Source organism: Panthera onca, chromosome F1, assembly GCF_046562875.1.
Source record: "Panthera onca isolate mPanOnc1 chromosome F1, mPanOnc1 haplotype 2, whole genome shotgun sequence".
NCBI lineage: Eukaryota > Metazoa > Chordata > Mammalia > Carnivora > Felidae > Panthera > Panthera onca.
Genome location: NC_138355.1, coordinates 17532932 through 17546209, shown reverse-complemented (window position 1 = coordinate 17546209; position 13278 = coordinate 17532932). Strand labels below are relative to the sequence as shown.

At 42.0% G+C, this 13278-nt stretch overlaps 1 protein-coding gene across 9 annotated transcripts in view; it reads right to left on the bottom strand.

The window, feature by feature from the left end:
• Window positions 1-13278, bottom strand: part of DNM3 (dynamin 3) — a 573673-nt gene that overhangs the window by 19154 nt on the left and 541241 nt on the right. For 3 of the 9 annotated variants that reach the window (XM_060643516.3, XM_060643518.3, XM_060643517.3), the window contains 2 exons: window positions 11992-12218; window positions 11074-11313 (listed from right to left, as the gene is read on the bottom strand). In XM_060643516.3, the coding sequence (XP_060499499.1) occupies window positions 11074-11313; window positions 11992-12218 (467 nt within the window). Of the gene's footprint in view, window positions 1-1879; window positions 3033-3150; window positions 6190-8280; window positions 8894-11073; window positions 11314-11991; window positions 12219-13278 lie in introns of those variants that run through there. The other 6 variants (XM_060643514.3, XM_060643515.3, XM_060643519.3 and 3 more) reach the window with 6 other exon arrangements.

Below are 13278 nucleotides of genomic sequence, written 5' to 3'. Positions count from 1 at the left end.
TAAATGCTTAGTGCATAGCCAGGTGATGATCCTGGTGGAGACAGAGTGGCCAACATTCCCCCTTCCACGAGTCTCCTTGTTCTGATACAGCTAGACTGGGATTGAGCCATGGCGTTAGCTCTCACAAAAGAGGGAGCAAAAGGCCGATTTCTAGGCAAGTCTACAAGTAATTATTTTCCTCTTAAAGTGTCATACTGTTTCTAAACGAGTCTTTGATGCTGGCTCAAAAACTGCATTTAAAAACAGAATTTTTATCAGTGGCTGAAGGTACTACAAAAACTCCCAAATGTTCCATCTCCTTTACTCGACGGCTTGATGGGTGCTTTTATTTTTTTTTTACTTTTATTTTTTTTTAAATGAGGGAAATGCTGTGTTTGTAAAAATTGGTGCTAAAAGGGCAAGGAATCATATGTCCCCTGGGCCATGTAAAGAGTCTGCAGAAAGAATTATAGCTTTCTAACACACGCACACACATCAACTGGAACACAAAGAATTTACTCAAGAAAACTGAAAAGTATATGAATTTAACAGTTATAGGATTTGAGGGGTAAGCCTTTCCATTCTGGACAGTGTTGTGGGAGTGGAGTGGACGAGTGGGCATAGAGGATGGTCAGAATTACTTAACCTGAAGGAAACTTTCAACCAATCCCTTTTAATCTATTGCCAATAAGAAGTCAAACTTTTTGTTTTACACCTTAATGGTATGCCCACATTTAAAATTTTTATACAAGCTTCTACAGAAACTTTAACTAGACCAATTCAGACCAAAAGTCACTAAATAAAGCTAGTCTAGACGGAAAAATCTATGAAAACCATATGTCTTTTAGGCATCTGTCTTACGAAAACTGCCATCATCCTGGAGGAATAGTTCACAAAATATGCTTTTAGGAAAACACTGCTGTAATGACCACGGAGCTGTGCTTAAGAAGACGGCTTGACTTGGAGAAAGTGAAGCCAACATGTTTACAAGTGAAAGGCTCTCATTTCTACATACATCTGTCTGTAAACATCATGGAAAGGACAGGCAAAGGAAGATATAATTTATATTTCCATTATCTTAGAAGGGATCAAAAGAGTTAGTTTGTTCCTCCACACTCCTACAGAACGTTAGGCCAAGGGATCTCAAAGCCACTCTGTTCTCACTCACAGAAAACTGTTTTGGATAATGTTGTACGTAGATGAGGCCAAAGAACCAGAACATTTTCTTCTGATTATTACCTCATCCTGCTGGCCTGCCAAACACTAGAAGCTAGAAGGCAGGTGTCCGACATAAGTAACTAAAGGAAGACTGTCCTGTTGGCTGTAGGGCTCACCTGAGGGACAAGGGAACTCAGGATTGGGGTACAAAGCAAGAGTGCAATGAGAATGCAGCAAAGAGAAAGGTTCTAAGACCTCGCTTTTCTGATTTAATATTGCTTTCTCAACTGGAGACAGTGGTCAGTGCTACCTTCATTGTTCTGGCTTCGTATTTTTACCTCTCAAAATGCACACTTAATAAGCAGCATGAACTCCGTAGGAAAAAGTATAGAAAAGCAAGCTTTACTCATAAAAAGAACAACACTTTAACTGAAAGCTGAACAGTCTATGGAGATTATGAAAGTATTTACAAGTTGCAAGGACTCCTTGTGACGCTCACAAATATTTTCTTCTTGCTCAACAGGGAAGGGGACTTTGGAACAGTACAGTAACAGTGGCTATTGGCACGAGTGCCCCATGTGTCGTTCAGTCATGTAGAGGACGGTGAATGAACAACATACATCAAATAGCTACATATGGAGAAAAGGTCCTGGGTTGGAGGAGGCAAGTATGGTAAAAAAAAAAAAAAAAAAAAAAAAAAAAAAAAAAAAAGAAAAGAAGGAAATTTATAAGATGCAGTCAATTATACACCAAAGTTTTAAGCAAAAAGGAGAGGCACTATTTCAACATGTCTATTCAAAGATACTGTGCTTTAAAATGAGTTTTCAAGTATTAAGATGGTAATGGGATAATTTAGAGTGTCTGGAATATTAAAAAAAATCAAGTAATCATATCAACATGCCTTGTTACAGATTCCTACACTGAACAATAGGGCATTTAAGTAAGTTAATCAGTGTCTAATGATGAGTCACAGGGATTTTTGTGGTCCATTAGTTTCAATCCTGAGTACTCTGACACTGCTTTTGTCGAGCTAAAACTAGACGTTTGCTTTCTTTCAAATAATATGTGTAGCATGGGTTTTATTTTGACCTTAGACTCAGATATGTGGAGGGAAATTACTGTGGTGGTTTCTCTAGTTAACACATTTACTAATGTTTCCTTAATTTTCCACCCCAAGAGGCAATAATTAAGGTAGAATTTGCCTCACATGAAGTTTTATTATTTTAGTTACTAAAATATTTTCCAACACTACCAAGAAGCAAAAAAGAAATTCTAGTTGTTTTAAAAATAAGTAGACATTTTCCTCAGGTTTTATAGCTTTTCCTCCGTGAATGGTGGTCTAAAGGTGGAGCAGTGTATAGACTTTCTGGCAAAGTCCCTTGAGCATGATGCTAAGGGTAGATTTATTTGAGGGAAAAATTTCATTCACTCTTAAAATTGGCTTTGAGAACAATCCTAATATAACCTTAAAAAAATACACATGGTCCAGAATATATCTTATATAAGCATCCATGCCCAAGTGAAATAATTTCATTTTAGACTTTCTGGGCTGCAAAATACCTTTGAAAGTCTTTCTCATCTACTCTCACAAGAGGTCTCATTCTAGATCAATGTCATATATACTGACCAAAATAAATTTAGATAATGCTGCCTCATGGAAATCTGAAACCAAATATAGGTAATATTTACATGGTGGAGACAACTGCTATATTTGACCATAAAATAAAATCACTTCCCAGATCATATTCAAAACCACCTGAAGCCTTCTTCTCACACAGTCTCACTTCCTCTTGGTTCTCAGACCTGCCACAGAAGCCTGGGGACTCTTGTGTGGCGGTGCGGCTACTTTGTCGTCCCAGGTCTCGTTAGTCTCCCTCTCCGCTGGGTTGTCAGCCCTTCCGCAAAGGAAGCAGGGGAGGAATGGAGCTTATTTCTGTTTATTTTTATTTAAAGTTTATTTGTTTACTTTGAGAGAGAGAGAGTGCACGCGGGGGGGGGGGGGGGGGCGAGGGGGAAGGAGAGAGAGAGAAAGAGAGAGAGAGGGAGGGAATCCCAAGCAGGCTCCGCACTGTTAGTGCAGAGCTCAGTGCGGGGCTCCAACTCACGAACTGTGAGATCACGACCTCAGCTGAAATCAAGAGTCGGATGCTTAGCCAAACGAGCCACCCAGGCGCACCGGGAATGGAGCTTATTTCTAAATTTTATATTAACTTGCACATTTACTGGGTTCCCAGTATTTACACTGTTTCCTAATTTTTGATGTGAAACTAATTCCAATGGGGGAAAATATTGACGTGATGAAGGTTTGGAACTCTCCTTATGTCTGAGCAATTGAAGTAAGTCAAGAAGGCCCAGCCTTGACATTGACCATGAGTGATTGAGAATTTTGCCATTTGCCATTTTGATTAACCATTTTTTTTTTTCTGATCCTTGGATGGAATGTGTTCTCTCTACAGTTCATGTGAGCTGATCATTTTGCCTGGAACACTAGGAACACATTTCCTAGTGTTTATGGGAATCATTAAAAAAATAATTCCAGAAATTAGGGTACCCGCTATTTGTGGGTTTGCTTATCACGTGGCTCTGATGCCTAAAAAGCAGCCAGAAGGAAAAGAAAGTACCATGCCATGATGAGGCTGCCTAAATACCTTGTGGCTTTAGACTTTGCCCTAGGTAGGAATTCTTCTATTTTTGATCAGAGTTGCCAAGTGATCTCAGCTTCATCCACGTACAGGTAATAGGGCATCAATACACATACAGATTCTCTCAAGCCAATGCCCTCCCAACACTGTCCCCCTCCCCCCACACTTAAAAATACCGGCCAGACCAAAAGTGTAATATTCTTCTGGCAACAGCATTTAGTAAGCCAGATGGATTTCATTTGGCAACTAAAGGGTGGAAATACGTGTTTAGCTTCAGAGGTTCCCCCAGACAATGGTTACAGTATGTTGGCTCTAGTGAGCTAAAGGATTTCAGTGTTGGGCATTTAAAAATTCTGTGTTTAAGCAGCAATAAAGTTATGTCAGGCAGACAAAAGCCATCAAACCCTCAGCTAAGTCCTCAACTCCCTTTCTCATACTGCTGGAGGTAAGCATTTAAGGCACATTCTGAGTGAAAGATGCAGTGTTTACAATTTCATGTTTAATTTCCTGGCTGTTTATCAGCTAAAGCAACTCTTGTAAGCTAAATTTCGCTTCTAGTCTTTCACAGTAGCTGATAAGTCAGAGGGGAGGAAGAAGCACCCGGCAGCTCAGGGCCATGAATTGTGGCTCTCTCACCTCTAAATTTTATCCAAGCAGCACACTCCGAGAATGAGCTGTTCATGCTATGGATCTCTGAAGTCACTGAAAAACATGCCATCTAACCAGAACTGTCTGCATGTGAAGGATTTCCCTGGAAAATCACTCTTCTCTCACAGCGAAGGAGACAAAAGAGGGCACGATGAAAGAGCAGTACTAGCTTGTGTGCGCCTGTCTGCTTACACCGGGTGCAGTTCGCTTTTCTTTTCCTTTTCTCTTCTGCTCTGTTCTTTTCTTTTTTGAGCTGACATCAACTTGTATAGAGGAACATTCAGCAGATTCCAACCGGTGACAGTTTGCTGCCGACTGGCCACAGGAAGAATAATCATCATTTACTGTGCAGTTTTCACTGGTCAGTGGCTCTTGTGCCAGACTCCCGTCTTGGCTGTCTTCCTCTATCAATCAGGTGAAGCCCAGGGCAGGGCTGGGTATCTTGAAACTCAGAAGGGCTTTCCCTGCAATGGCTGAAGCTTAGCAACTTAGAACCCCAGAGAGAACAATGACAGAGCTATTTGCTATTATTTGTCATGGGATGTGGAAACAGTTGTATTCCGTTAACTTAATGCCAGTTACCACTGGGCTAACAGCGGCATATTGTTATATTTACCACTGCCTGCAGCCTGTCTGCATTTATGTTGCTTGTACTTAGTTTGATGTAGATCGTTCCTTCTTTTCTTTTTTCTTCTATCCTCCTGCCACATCGGATGTTTGGAAAAGTAAGATAGGGGACACATCGAAAACAGAAAGGCAATCTGAAGTCCGCCTCGACACCTCTGCAAAACTCCCAGATTCTGACCTTCAGAACCCTTGCAGTTCTGTTCCCGGGCCTCACCTACACATGCTGCCCGTCATTCGCACTGTGGCAGGATGGAGATGTTTGTGTAAAGGAGACTCAAGTTTGCTAGACCCAAGAAGGAAACCACCAGACTAATTTTACCTTCACTTAAACCAGATTGAAACCGAGACTGAAGAATGAAAAACTTTGCCATTAACCATCGATTCACCTCAGTGCAATATTATGTTACGACCAGAATCGTTGTGGAATTTGAATGATTTTGATGGGATAGTTAATTGAGGGGCTTAAATTAAATTGAATATTTTATTTAGTGAACAGTTTATGGCCGCATTTCTGTTTTCATTAAAATATATGAAGCATCATGACAACTCATGTTAAACCTGCAACAAATTATTAATTACATTTGGGATTTCAGTAACAAATTTTGTGACACAGCAGCCTCATGAAATGCATTAAGTATTAAGAATCAGAAAGAATACCTCAAAGTTGTTTCTATTCTTGGCATTTATACTTAAAAAAATTTTTTTGCTTAACTTTTAAATCCAGTCGCTAAAAATAAAAACTGTTCCCTGAAAAATCAGACTACCTAATCATAAATTTATTTATTTGTTCTTTAAAGGGGAAGGACAGTAAGGAAAAAAAAGAAACCTCATGGCTGAAATCAGAAATCACAAGGCGAATTCATCATTTGTCCAAATGACACTCAGCTGCTAAGAGAAGTCATACTTTTAGAGGGCTCTTGAAGAGGGAGCAAATCAGGATGTTTCCAGGACATGATTGCGGGAGAGTCGGACACAGGCTAGTCCCCAAAGTCGCTTAATTGTCCATGTACCCTGAGCCCATGACTTCAATTCTCAGCAGCTTCATCCTTCATGGCACCAAACCTTCATGTTAGGGATGCAAAGACACACTTATAAGAATCGTGGGTTTGTCCTTACTCAAAATTTGGGGGACTGGCTGAAAAACAAAACAAAACAAAACAAGGAGACCTTCTCCCTAAGTGAAAGGGGTTCCGTGTCAACTGTCAATTAAATCAACATATAAAATATGTAAAAGAGATATAGCACAGCAGGGTATCAACGTCAAATGTCTGAAACAAGATTAAATTGTAAAGAGAACCAAATGGCTTTTACTTCCTTAAAGAAAAGACCACGAGTGCAACAATTATCTCCTTGTGTAGAGGGATTTATGTATCTTTTGCCATGGTTGGTTTAGCAGTAAATTATGGAGAATGGGGGACCGGAAGGTGCCATGGCACAAGGGTGCCATGTCAAGTCGGGGGAAATGAATAAGTCACGGAATGGGTCCGAGTGGGAAACCCTGTGGCAGTGCTGATGCCCCTCCGGGGCTGCGCACGCAGAGCAGGGTGCCAGCTTTGCGATGGCACTCATCAGAGAGTCCTCCGATGGAGCGTTTCTTGGTTTCCATCTTGCGTTTCTGTCATGTGGAGGAGTTGGGGTAAAAGCCAAATCCTTTCCTATGATTCAGTTTTGCCATTTTTAAAAGACACCATCAGACTTGGTGACAAGGGTAGTTAAAAGAACATACTTCAGTTTTTCAATATATATTTTTTTTAAAGAGAGGATTGAGTGACGAGGCAAATGAAGTTTGCTTTTCCTTGGATAGAGACCCTTCCTCCCACCCTTATCCCCTTTTGACTGTTGCAAAATAGCTTAGTCCAAGGAGAGGGGAGAAGACAAATGAGTAAAATAATGCCAGAATCAGCTGTTGCCAGGAAAAACACGCTCTGCTTCAGTTAATTTGTTCTGTTAATGTCAAAGGCTGTGATTCCCAATTAACTAATTTTAAGAAGCTGTGACTGAAAATAGCTACATCAGCCCCCACGTTAGTATTTGATGAAGATTGGGATCTTCAAGTAAGAGAATAGGGCCCCTAAAGAGGTGGTGATGTCTGCTTAAGATCATCTTCCTAAACAAGAACAAAACTGGCTGGGATTTTCAAACTGGGCTTTAGCCCCTTCAGAGGAGTTGAGTGGGGCGAGAGGGGAGGGGCACGTCAGATATTCTGGCGGTAGAAAATGTTCCACAAATCAGATTTGTGTACACTGAACTTACTAATGACAGAAGCATCCCTACTGGTGAGTCTCTTTGGGACAGAGATGCCCCCCCAGCTCAGGTGGAAGTAATTAAAACAGGCATGTAGCTCGCAGTATTTCCAGCTTCTTCACCGAAAGCCTCCACGCACATAAACCAGAACAGCTTGAGCAGCTGAGAAAAGTGGGGCCAAAAATGACTCCACCCGCCTCTCTCCTTCCTCTTCCTTTACATTGGAATGGAAATATATAATAATTAAAAAAAAAAAAAGCAGAACGCTCATGGTTTCTGTCCAACTGCAAGTGCTTTCATTACCTTTGAATAGGGTTAAAAGTATATATGCTCTTAAAAGTCAAAATCATAACTTGCTAATGAAGTTGCAAATTATCCAGAAGAAAGCTACGTGCAGGCACATGCCGAATGGCGGAATATTTTGCCTCTAAAAGTTCAGTTACTGCCTCTGTAATATTAATGCCCAACAGGGAGCCGGCGGGACATGGTTTGTACTGTCTTGTCACGTTATGAGTTTCTGGTTTCAGATAAAGGACGAGAAAGGGCCCTTAAGAAAGTAAAGAGCTAGGGAAAAAAAAAAAAATCAAACTTCCTTCTCGGAAAGCTAAGGGTTGTTTTCCTGGAGATGATGGATAATGGCATTTCATTTTTTTTTTTTTTAAGTTTTTAATAGAGAAAATGGAGGCAACTCATAGAGGGAAATCAGAATATATAAATAAACAGAACAAGGTGAAGTTTCAACAAAAGCTTCCTCAACTTTTTTCTTTCTTTTTCCATCTTTGTCGTCTCTTTTTCTCTTTCTTTCCTTTTTTTTTTTTTTTTTGAAATCTTAAACCCCATTTCTGGCTTGCATTTGGTAGGATTCCTGCTCTGGCTTTTATTAAAAACAGACTTTATGTGGTCAGAATTCTTCATCTAAAGCTAAACTTTAATAGGCATAAGGATCCTGACAGAGTCTTTCTTGCTCCCTCTCAGGTGACCCCCCCCCCACCCCCCCAGAGGGGTTTCCCTCCCGTTGTGCTGAACTGGCGCTGAAACTTGAAGGCTCAGCACAAAAACCAACTTTCCTCTTTTACTCTGAACTCTCATTTCTGTTTTACATTTGAGACTCTTTTCAAGGCCAGGGCAAGTTAGATCTGGCTCCAAGCTGAGAATATTCTAGAAATTTTGAATAACATAACTGCTGTCCTATAAATTCCCCAACACAGATGCATTAAAGCTGGTGATTCCCCTTCTCTAGCGCAAGCTACCAATTCCTGCCTGCTACCTTGTGCGCAGGAGCTTGGGAATACCAAGGGCGACTCCATCCCACTTAACAAACCGATTCAGCATTCAACAGAATCTCTGAAGGGTATTGGCAAGCCAGCTTATCTGAAACAAAGAGGTAAAAAAGCCAAGCAAGCAAACAAAGACATGCATGTTCATTCCTGAGGAAAGGCACCGCCAGGTTGCTCTGGTTCCTTCTTATAGCAAAACAGACAAAACAGCCGACTCTTTATGGGACTCCTGTCTTCCCACTCTCAACGCCCTTGCCCAGTGGCCTCCATACCTTCCTGGCACAATGGCAGACACTTTCCCAGTCAATCTGAAGTTTCCTAAAACAGTAATTTAATCTGACTTGCAGTGAGACTCAACAATGATCTTTTTAATTTATTTTTTACACGGAAGGGAAAAATCTCTGAAATACTGTAGTGCAGTGGTTCTCAAGGAGAGGGGGATTTTACACCCCACTCCCCACCTCCCCAAACACGCTGGCAATGTTGCCATTTTTATAGTTGCAACTGGGGGGGGAGGGGAGGAGTACGACTTGGCATCCACTGGGTAAAGGCTCCGATACTGCAAAACATACTGAAGTGCGTGGGACAGCCCCCCACAAGGAAAATGCCAGCAGTGCCGAGGTTGAGAAACCCTGGTATTGTGGTCAGGAGACTGGGCTCTGGAGTCAGACTGCTTGGGATTAAAGCCCAGCTCCATTCGGGTCTGGTCGAGCAGCCTTGGGCAAGTTGTTTAGAACTCTGTGCCTCATCTGTAAAGTGGATAATAACCTATCCTTTTGGGTTGCTGTGCGCAGTAAACAAAAATGTACCTGCAAAGCACTTAGGACAGTGCCTAGCATACAGTGAGAGCACAATAAATATTAGCTATCACTTTTACTATTATTACTAGAAATTTAGCTGTGTTCCAAATGAGTTATAAACTGAACCTATTTTTAAGAAAAAAAAAATAGGTTTGAGAGTACATATATCCTTTCTGATTGGGACCAAAGTGATGATAACCCTAACAACCACAGTGCCTTGCAGTTTATCAGGCTCTTTCAAACACCTCATTTCATATGACATGGGCAACGACCTTGGTGAAATCGTTCCTCTTTCATTGATGGGGAACCCCTAGCTCAGAGTTTAATGAGTTGTGCGAGGTCTGTGACAAACAAGGTTTTCTGATTTCACATCCTCTGCCATTCCTGCTACACCACCCTTTGTTTACATGTTTAAGTTGCCCCTTCTCTTCATTTCACCCAAAAGTATGAAGATCAGAATAAATGTAAGGCCCGCAATCAGAGGGTGAGGTGACTCAGGCTTCGTGGGCCGGAGGAAGTCACTTCTGTTTTATGGTACGTGCATAGTAAGGTTTTCCTTCATTAAGCATACAAATATTTTAATCCTCTGAATTGAATTAAAAAAAAATTAAATTTCTGTATGGGCTAATGTTCTTTCCTTTGAAAATTTCTGATGTTGAGGACAAAACCTCCTAATTCCTTCTATTTTTAAAATCTCTATGGGGCGCCTGGGTGGCTCAGTCGGTTGAGCGGCCGACTTCGGCTCAGGTCATGATCTTGCGGTCTGTGAGTTCAAGCCCCGCGTCGGGCTCTGTGCTGACAGCTCAGAGCCTGGAGCCTGTTTCAGATTCTGTGTCTCCCTCTCTCTGACCCTCCCCCATTCATGCTCTGTCTCTCTCTGTCTCAAAAAAAAAAATAAACATTAAAAAAAATTTAAAAAAAATAAAATCTCTAATTATACATATTGTACATATTTGACTGTAAATGCACAAAAGTGAGAATATAGCTTCAACTGTATACGTTTCAAGTTTCGTTTACTTATTCAGTATTTTGTTTCACAAGCCTGAAAAATCTGCTTACACATGCCAAGGTGTATTATTCAAATGTACAAAGTTCCATCTCATGTATGGTTAGTGACTGCACACAGCAATCATCATGTGCGTGTTAAAATTTCTATGCGTAGTTAAAAAAAAAGAAAGGTTGCAAACTAATCAGTCCGGTTTTTACTCAGGCTACATTAAAGTTAATAATATTGGGCTTAAGGGTTATAGTTCAGAGGGCAGATGGATAATATTCCTTGAAGTTAGTGGTTTTCTAGAACTCCTTTGGTAATAGAGAAGGCAAGGCCTTAGCTCCTGATACTCTCGGGACCTATGGCGCACACAGCTTGCAATAACCCCGCCACAGCTCTTTCTTGCCTTTCAAAGTGCTCTCTCAGATTCTACGAACAGCTGCCCAAATGTCATTCATTTGGACCCAGTTTTCTGTGGTCTCATTAAGTGTGTGCCAGTTGGTAAAGGAGAGGTTTGGACCACATATTGGTTTTTAAATGGTGTCACAGGCTCCACCATTTGCCCACAATACCCTTACCGGGTGAAAATCGCAAATGTGTAGGATAATATCTTTGCGATTTTCTTTTCCAAATAAACTCTGTCTGTCATGCTATGAGAAGAGAACCGAAGAGCACACACCGGCTTGTGCTGCGCGCAGAGCACTCACCTGGGGACACTGGGCGGGGCCCTGGTAGGCCGGGAGGGCACTTGCGGGGGCGCTCCGGACCAGTCGCTGCTGCTGCTGGGGAAGGGGGGCAGCGGGCCGGGCCGGAAGGGCACGGGGGGCGCCCCCGAGTGGGGTCCGGGAGAGGGAATGGCCGGTGCGGGCCCTCTGCCGGAAGCGGGCCGCGTGAGGGGACCGCTCAGGGTCAGCCGCCTCTGGGTGGTGGGGCTCGGAGGGGGTGACCTGGGGAGAGACAGAGCAGTTTCTGTCTGAATTCATCTTTAAGAGAGTATTTTATAGCTTCCTGGTTGCTTTGTAAAAATTACACTCTGACTGCTTGCTGGCTTGGTGGGAAGACTATGCCGCTCTTGAGCTTAGGGTCCTGGGTCGGATCCCCATGCTGGGTGTCGAGATTACTTTAAAAAAAACTTAAAAAAAGAAAAGGTATACAAGGAGTCAATGGTGGAGAGGAGGTTCCCTCCTTCTAACCGTGCACTCTGTGGAGACAACCAGTAGCTGTTTCTTGTGTATCCTTTTCAAATACCTTCTATAATACAACACAATAAAATACAGTGCCATATAATGCAATGTTCTCTCTCTCTCTCTCTAAATTCCTTTTTTGTACATATTAGAACACAACATTCTACAACTTACTTTTTTTTTTTTTAAAGCTTCACATTAATTTGACTATCTTTTCATTTCAGTATAGAACTTACTCTTTTTAATGACCACATAACATTCCACTGTAGGGATGTTTTGTGCTTGTTTTTGAAGGGGGTTGGGAAAATCTGACCTCCTCTTTCACTCCTGGACTTACATTATCCTTTTTCTTCAGGTTCATATTGGTTTAGGGAAGCAAACTCAGAAAATGATACCGGGTGAGCTTGGCAGGCCTCCGGTGACATGGGGCCATTTTCCTACCTGCGGGAGTGCTGTATCCAGGAGTCATCCACAGGAGGCGGTGCAGGGGTGAAAGTGGTGGCGGTGTTGATGTCACCAATGATCACGAGGGCCTCTTTAAGGGCTTGGTACATTCGGAGCATCTCATCCCGGCGCTGCGCCTGTTCAGCAGATTCCTCCATCAGAGTGTTCTGGTCCTCCGAAGAATATAACTGTGCTAGGAGCTCCGAATTGATGAAATCTTTAACCTGTCAGGTCACCACAGAAAAATAAAAATGGGAACACACGTGTGGTCAGATGGCATAAACTGGCTCAGAGGCTGTGGACAAAGTCTACAACAGCCCACTCTGGGAAAAGGTGCATGATGCGTGAGGTATGCAAGATGTACAGTGTGTATGCATCTATTTACTCCTAGTCTCCTCCTGCCCTCCCAGTTCTCAGCACCAGTGCAGGAACAGTTTTTCCCTCTGTCTCATGGCTGTGGACTAAAGGAAAACCTACATTAGTTGAAAAGAGGGCTAAACCCTGCCATCGCCAGAGCAGGGCCTGTTGGCTACGTAAGCATTTCCACCATGTTGTCTGAGGCTGCTTGGCTTAGAGACGAGGCAGGTACCAGGAGGGAAGAAGCAGTGTTTTCAACAGAAAACACTGATGTAAGAAACCTATATAATACCACAAGCCATCCACTCCTTGGTATTCCTAGCTCTTACCAAAATCACTGAAACACTAGCAAGATCCCAGGATGCAGTGTCATCTCAAAAGTGGAATTAGTACCAATAAGTGAATTTTTATTAAACACAGAACCTTCTATAATTATGCAAGTTGATTTACCAAAAAAAAGTGAGAGTCTCCGCTTTCTAGAAGTTTCCAATAGAAGCTACTTAACAGTAATGAGAACTGGCATGAGTCTCCATGGTTAGCAGATACATGAAAAAAGACTTAAGTCCCAACAATACGTATGAGTCTTAGGGGAGTGGCATTTTGTAGCAGAACGAGAATGGAGAGGATGCATATACTGCACCACCCTGCGGGAGAGAGCACTGGCCACCATATTTCTCCAAGTCTAAGATACCAGTAATTTGAAGACACCATGATTTTCTGGGCCACAAAGAGAACACACCATCAAGTAAACTATGACAGAATGCCAAGATGCCATTGAGTGTGACATGCATCTTCGGCGTCAGAAATATTAAATGTGAAGTGAATGAGGATCGGTGGAATATGGTGTGTCCCAAGTGCCTTCAGAAGTCTTCTGATTTAATTCTCACCACACACTTAGGAAATGTATTATGATCCCAATTTTTTTAA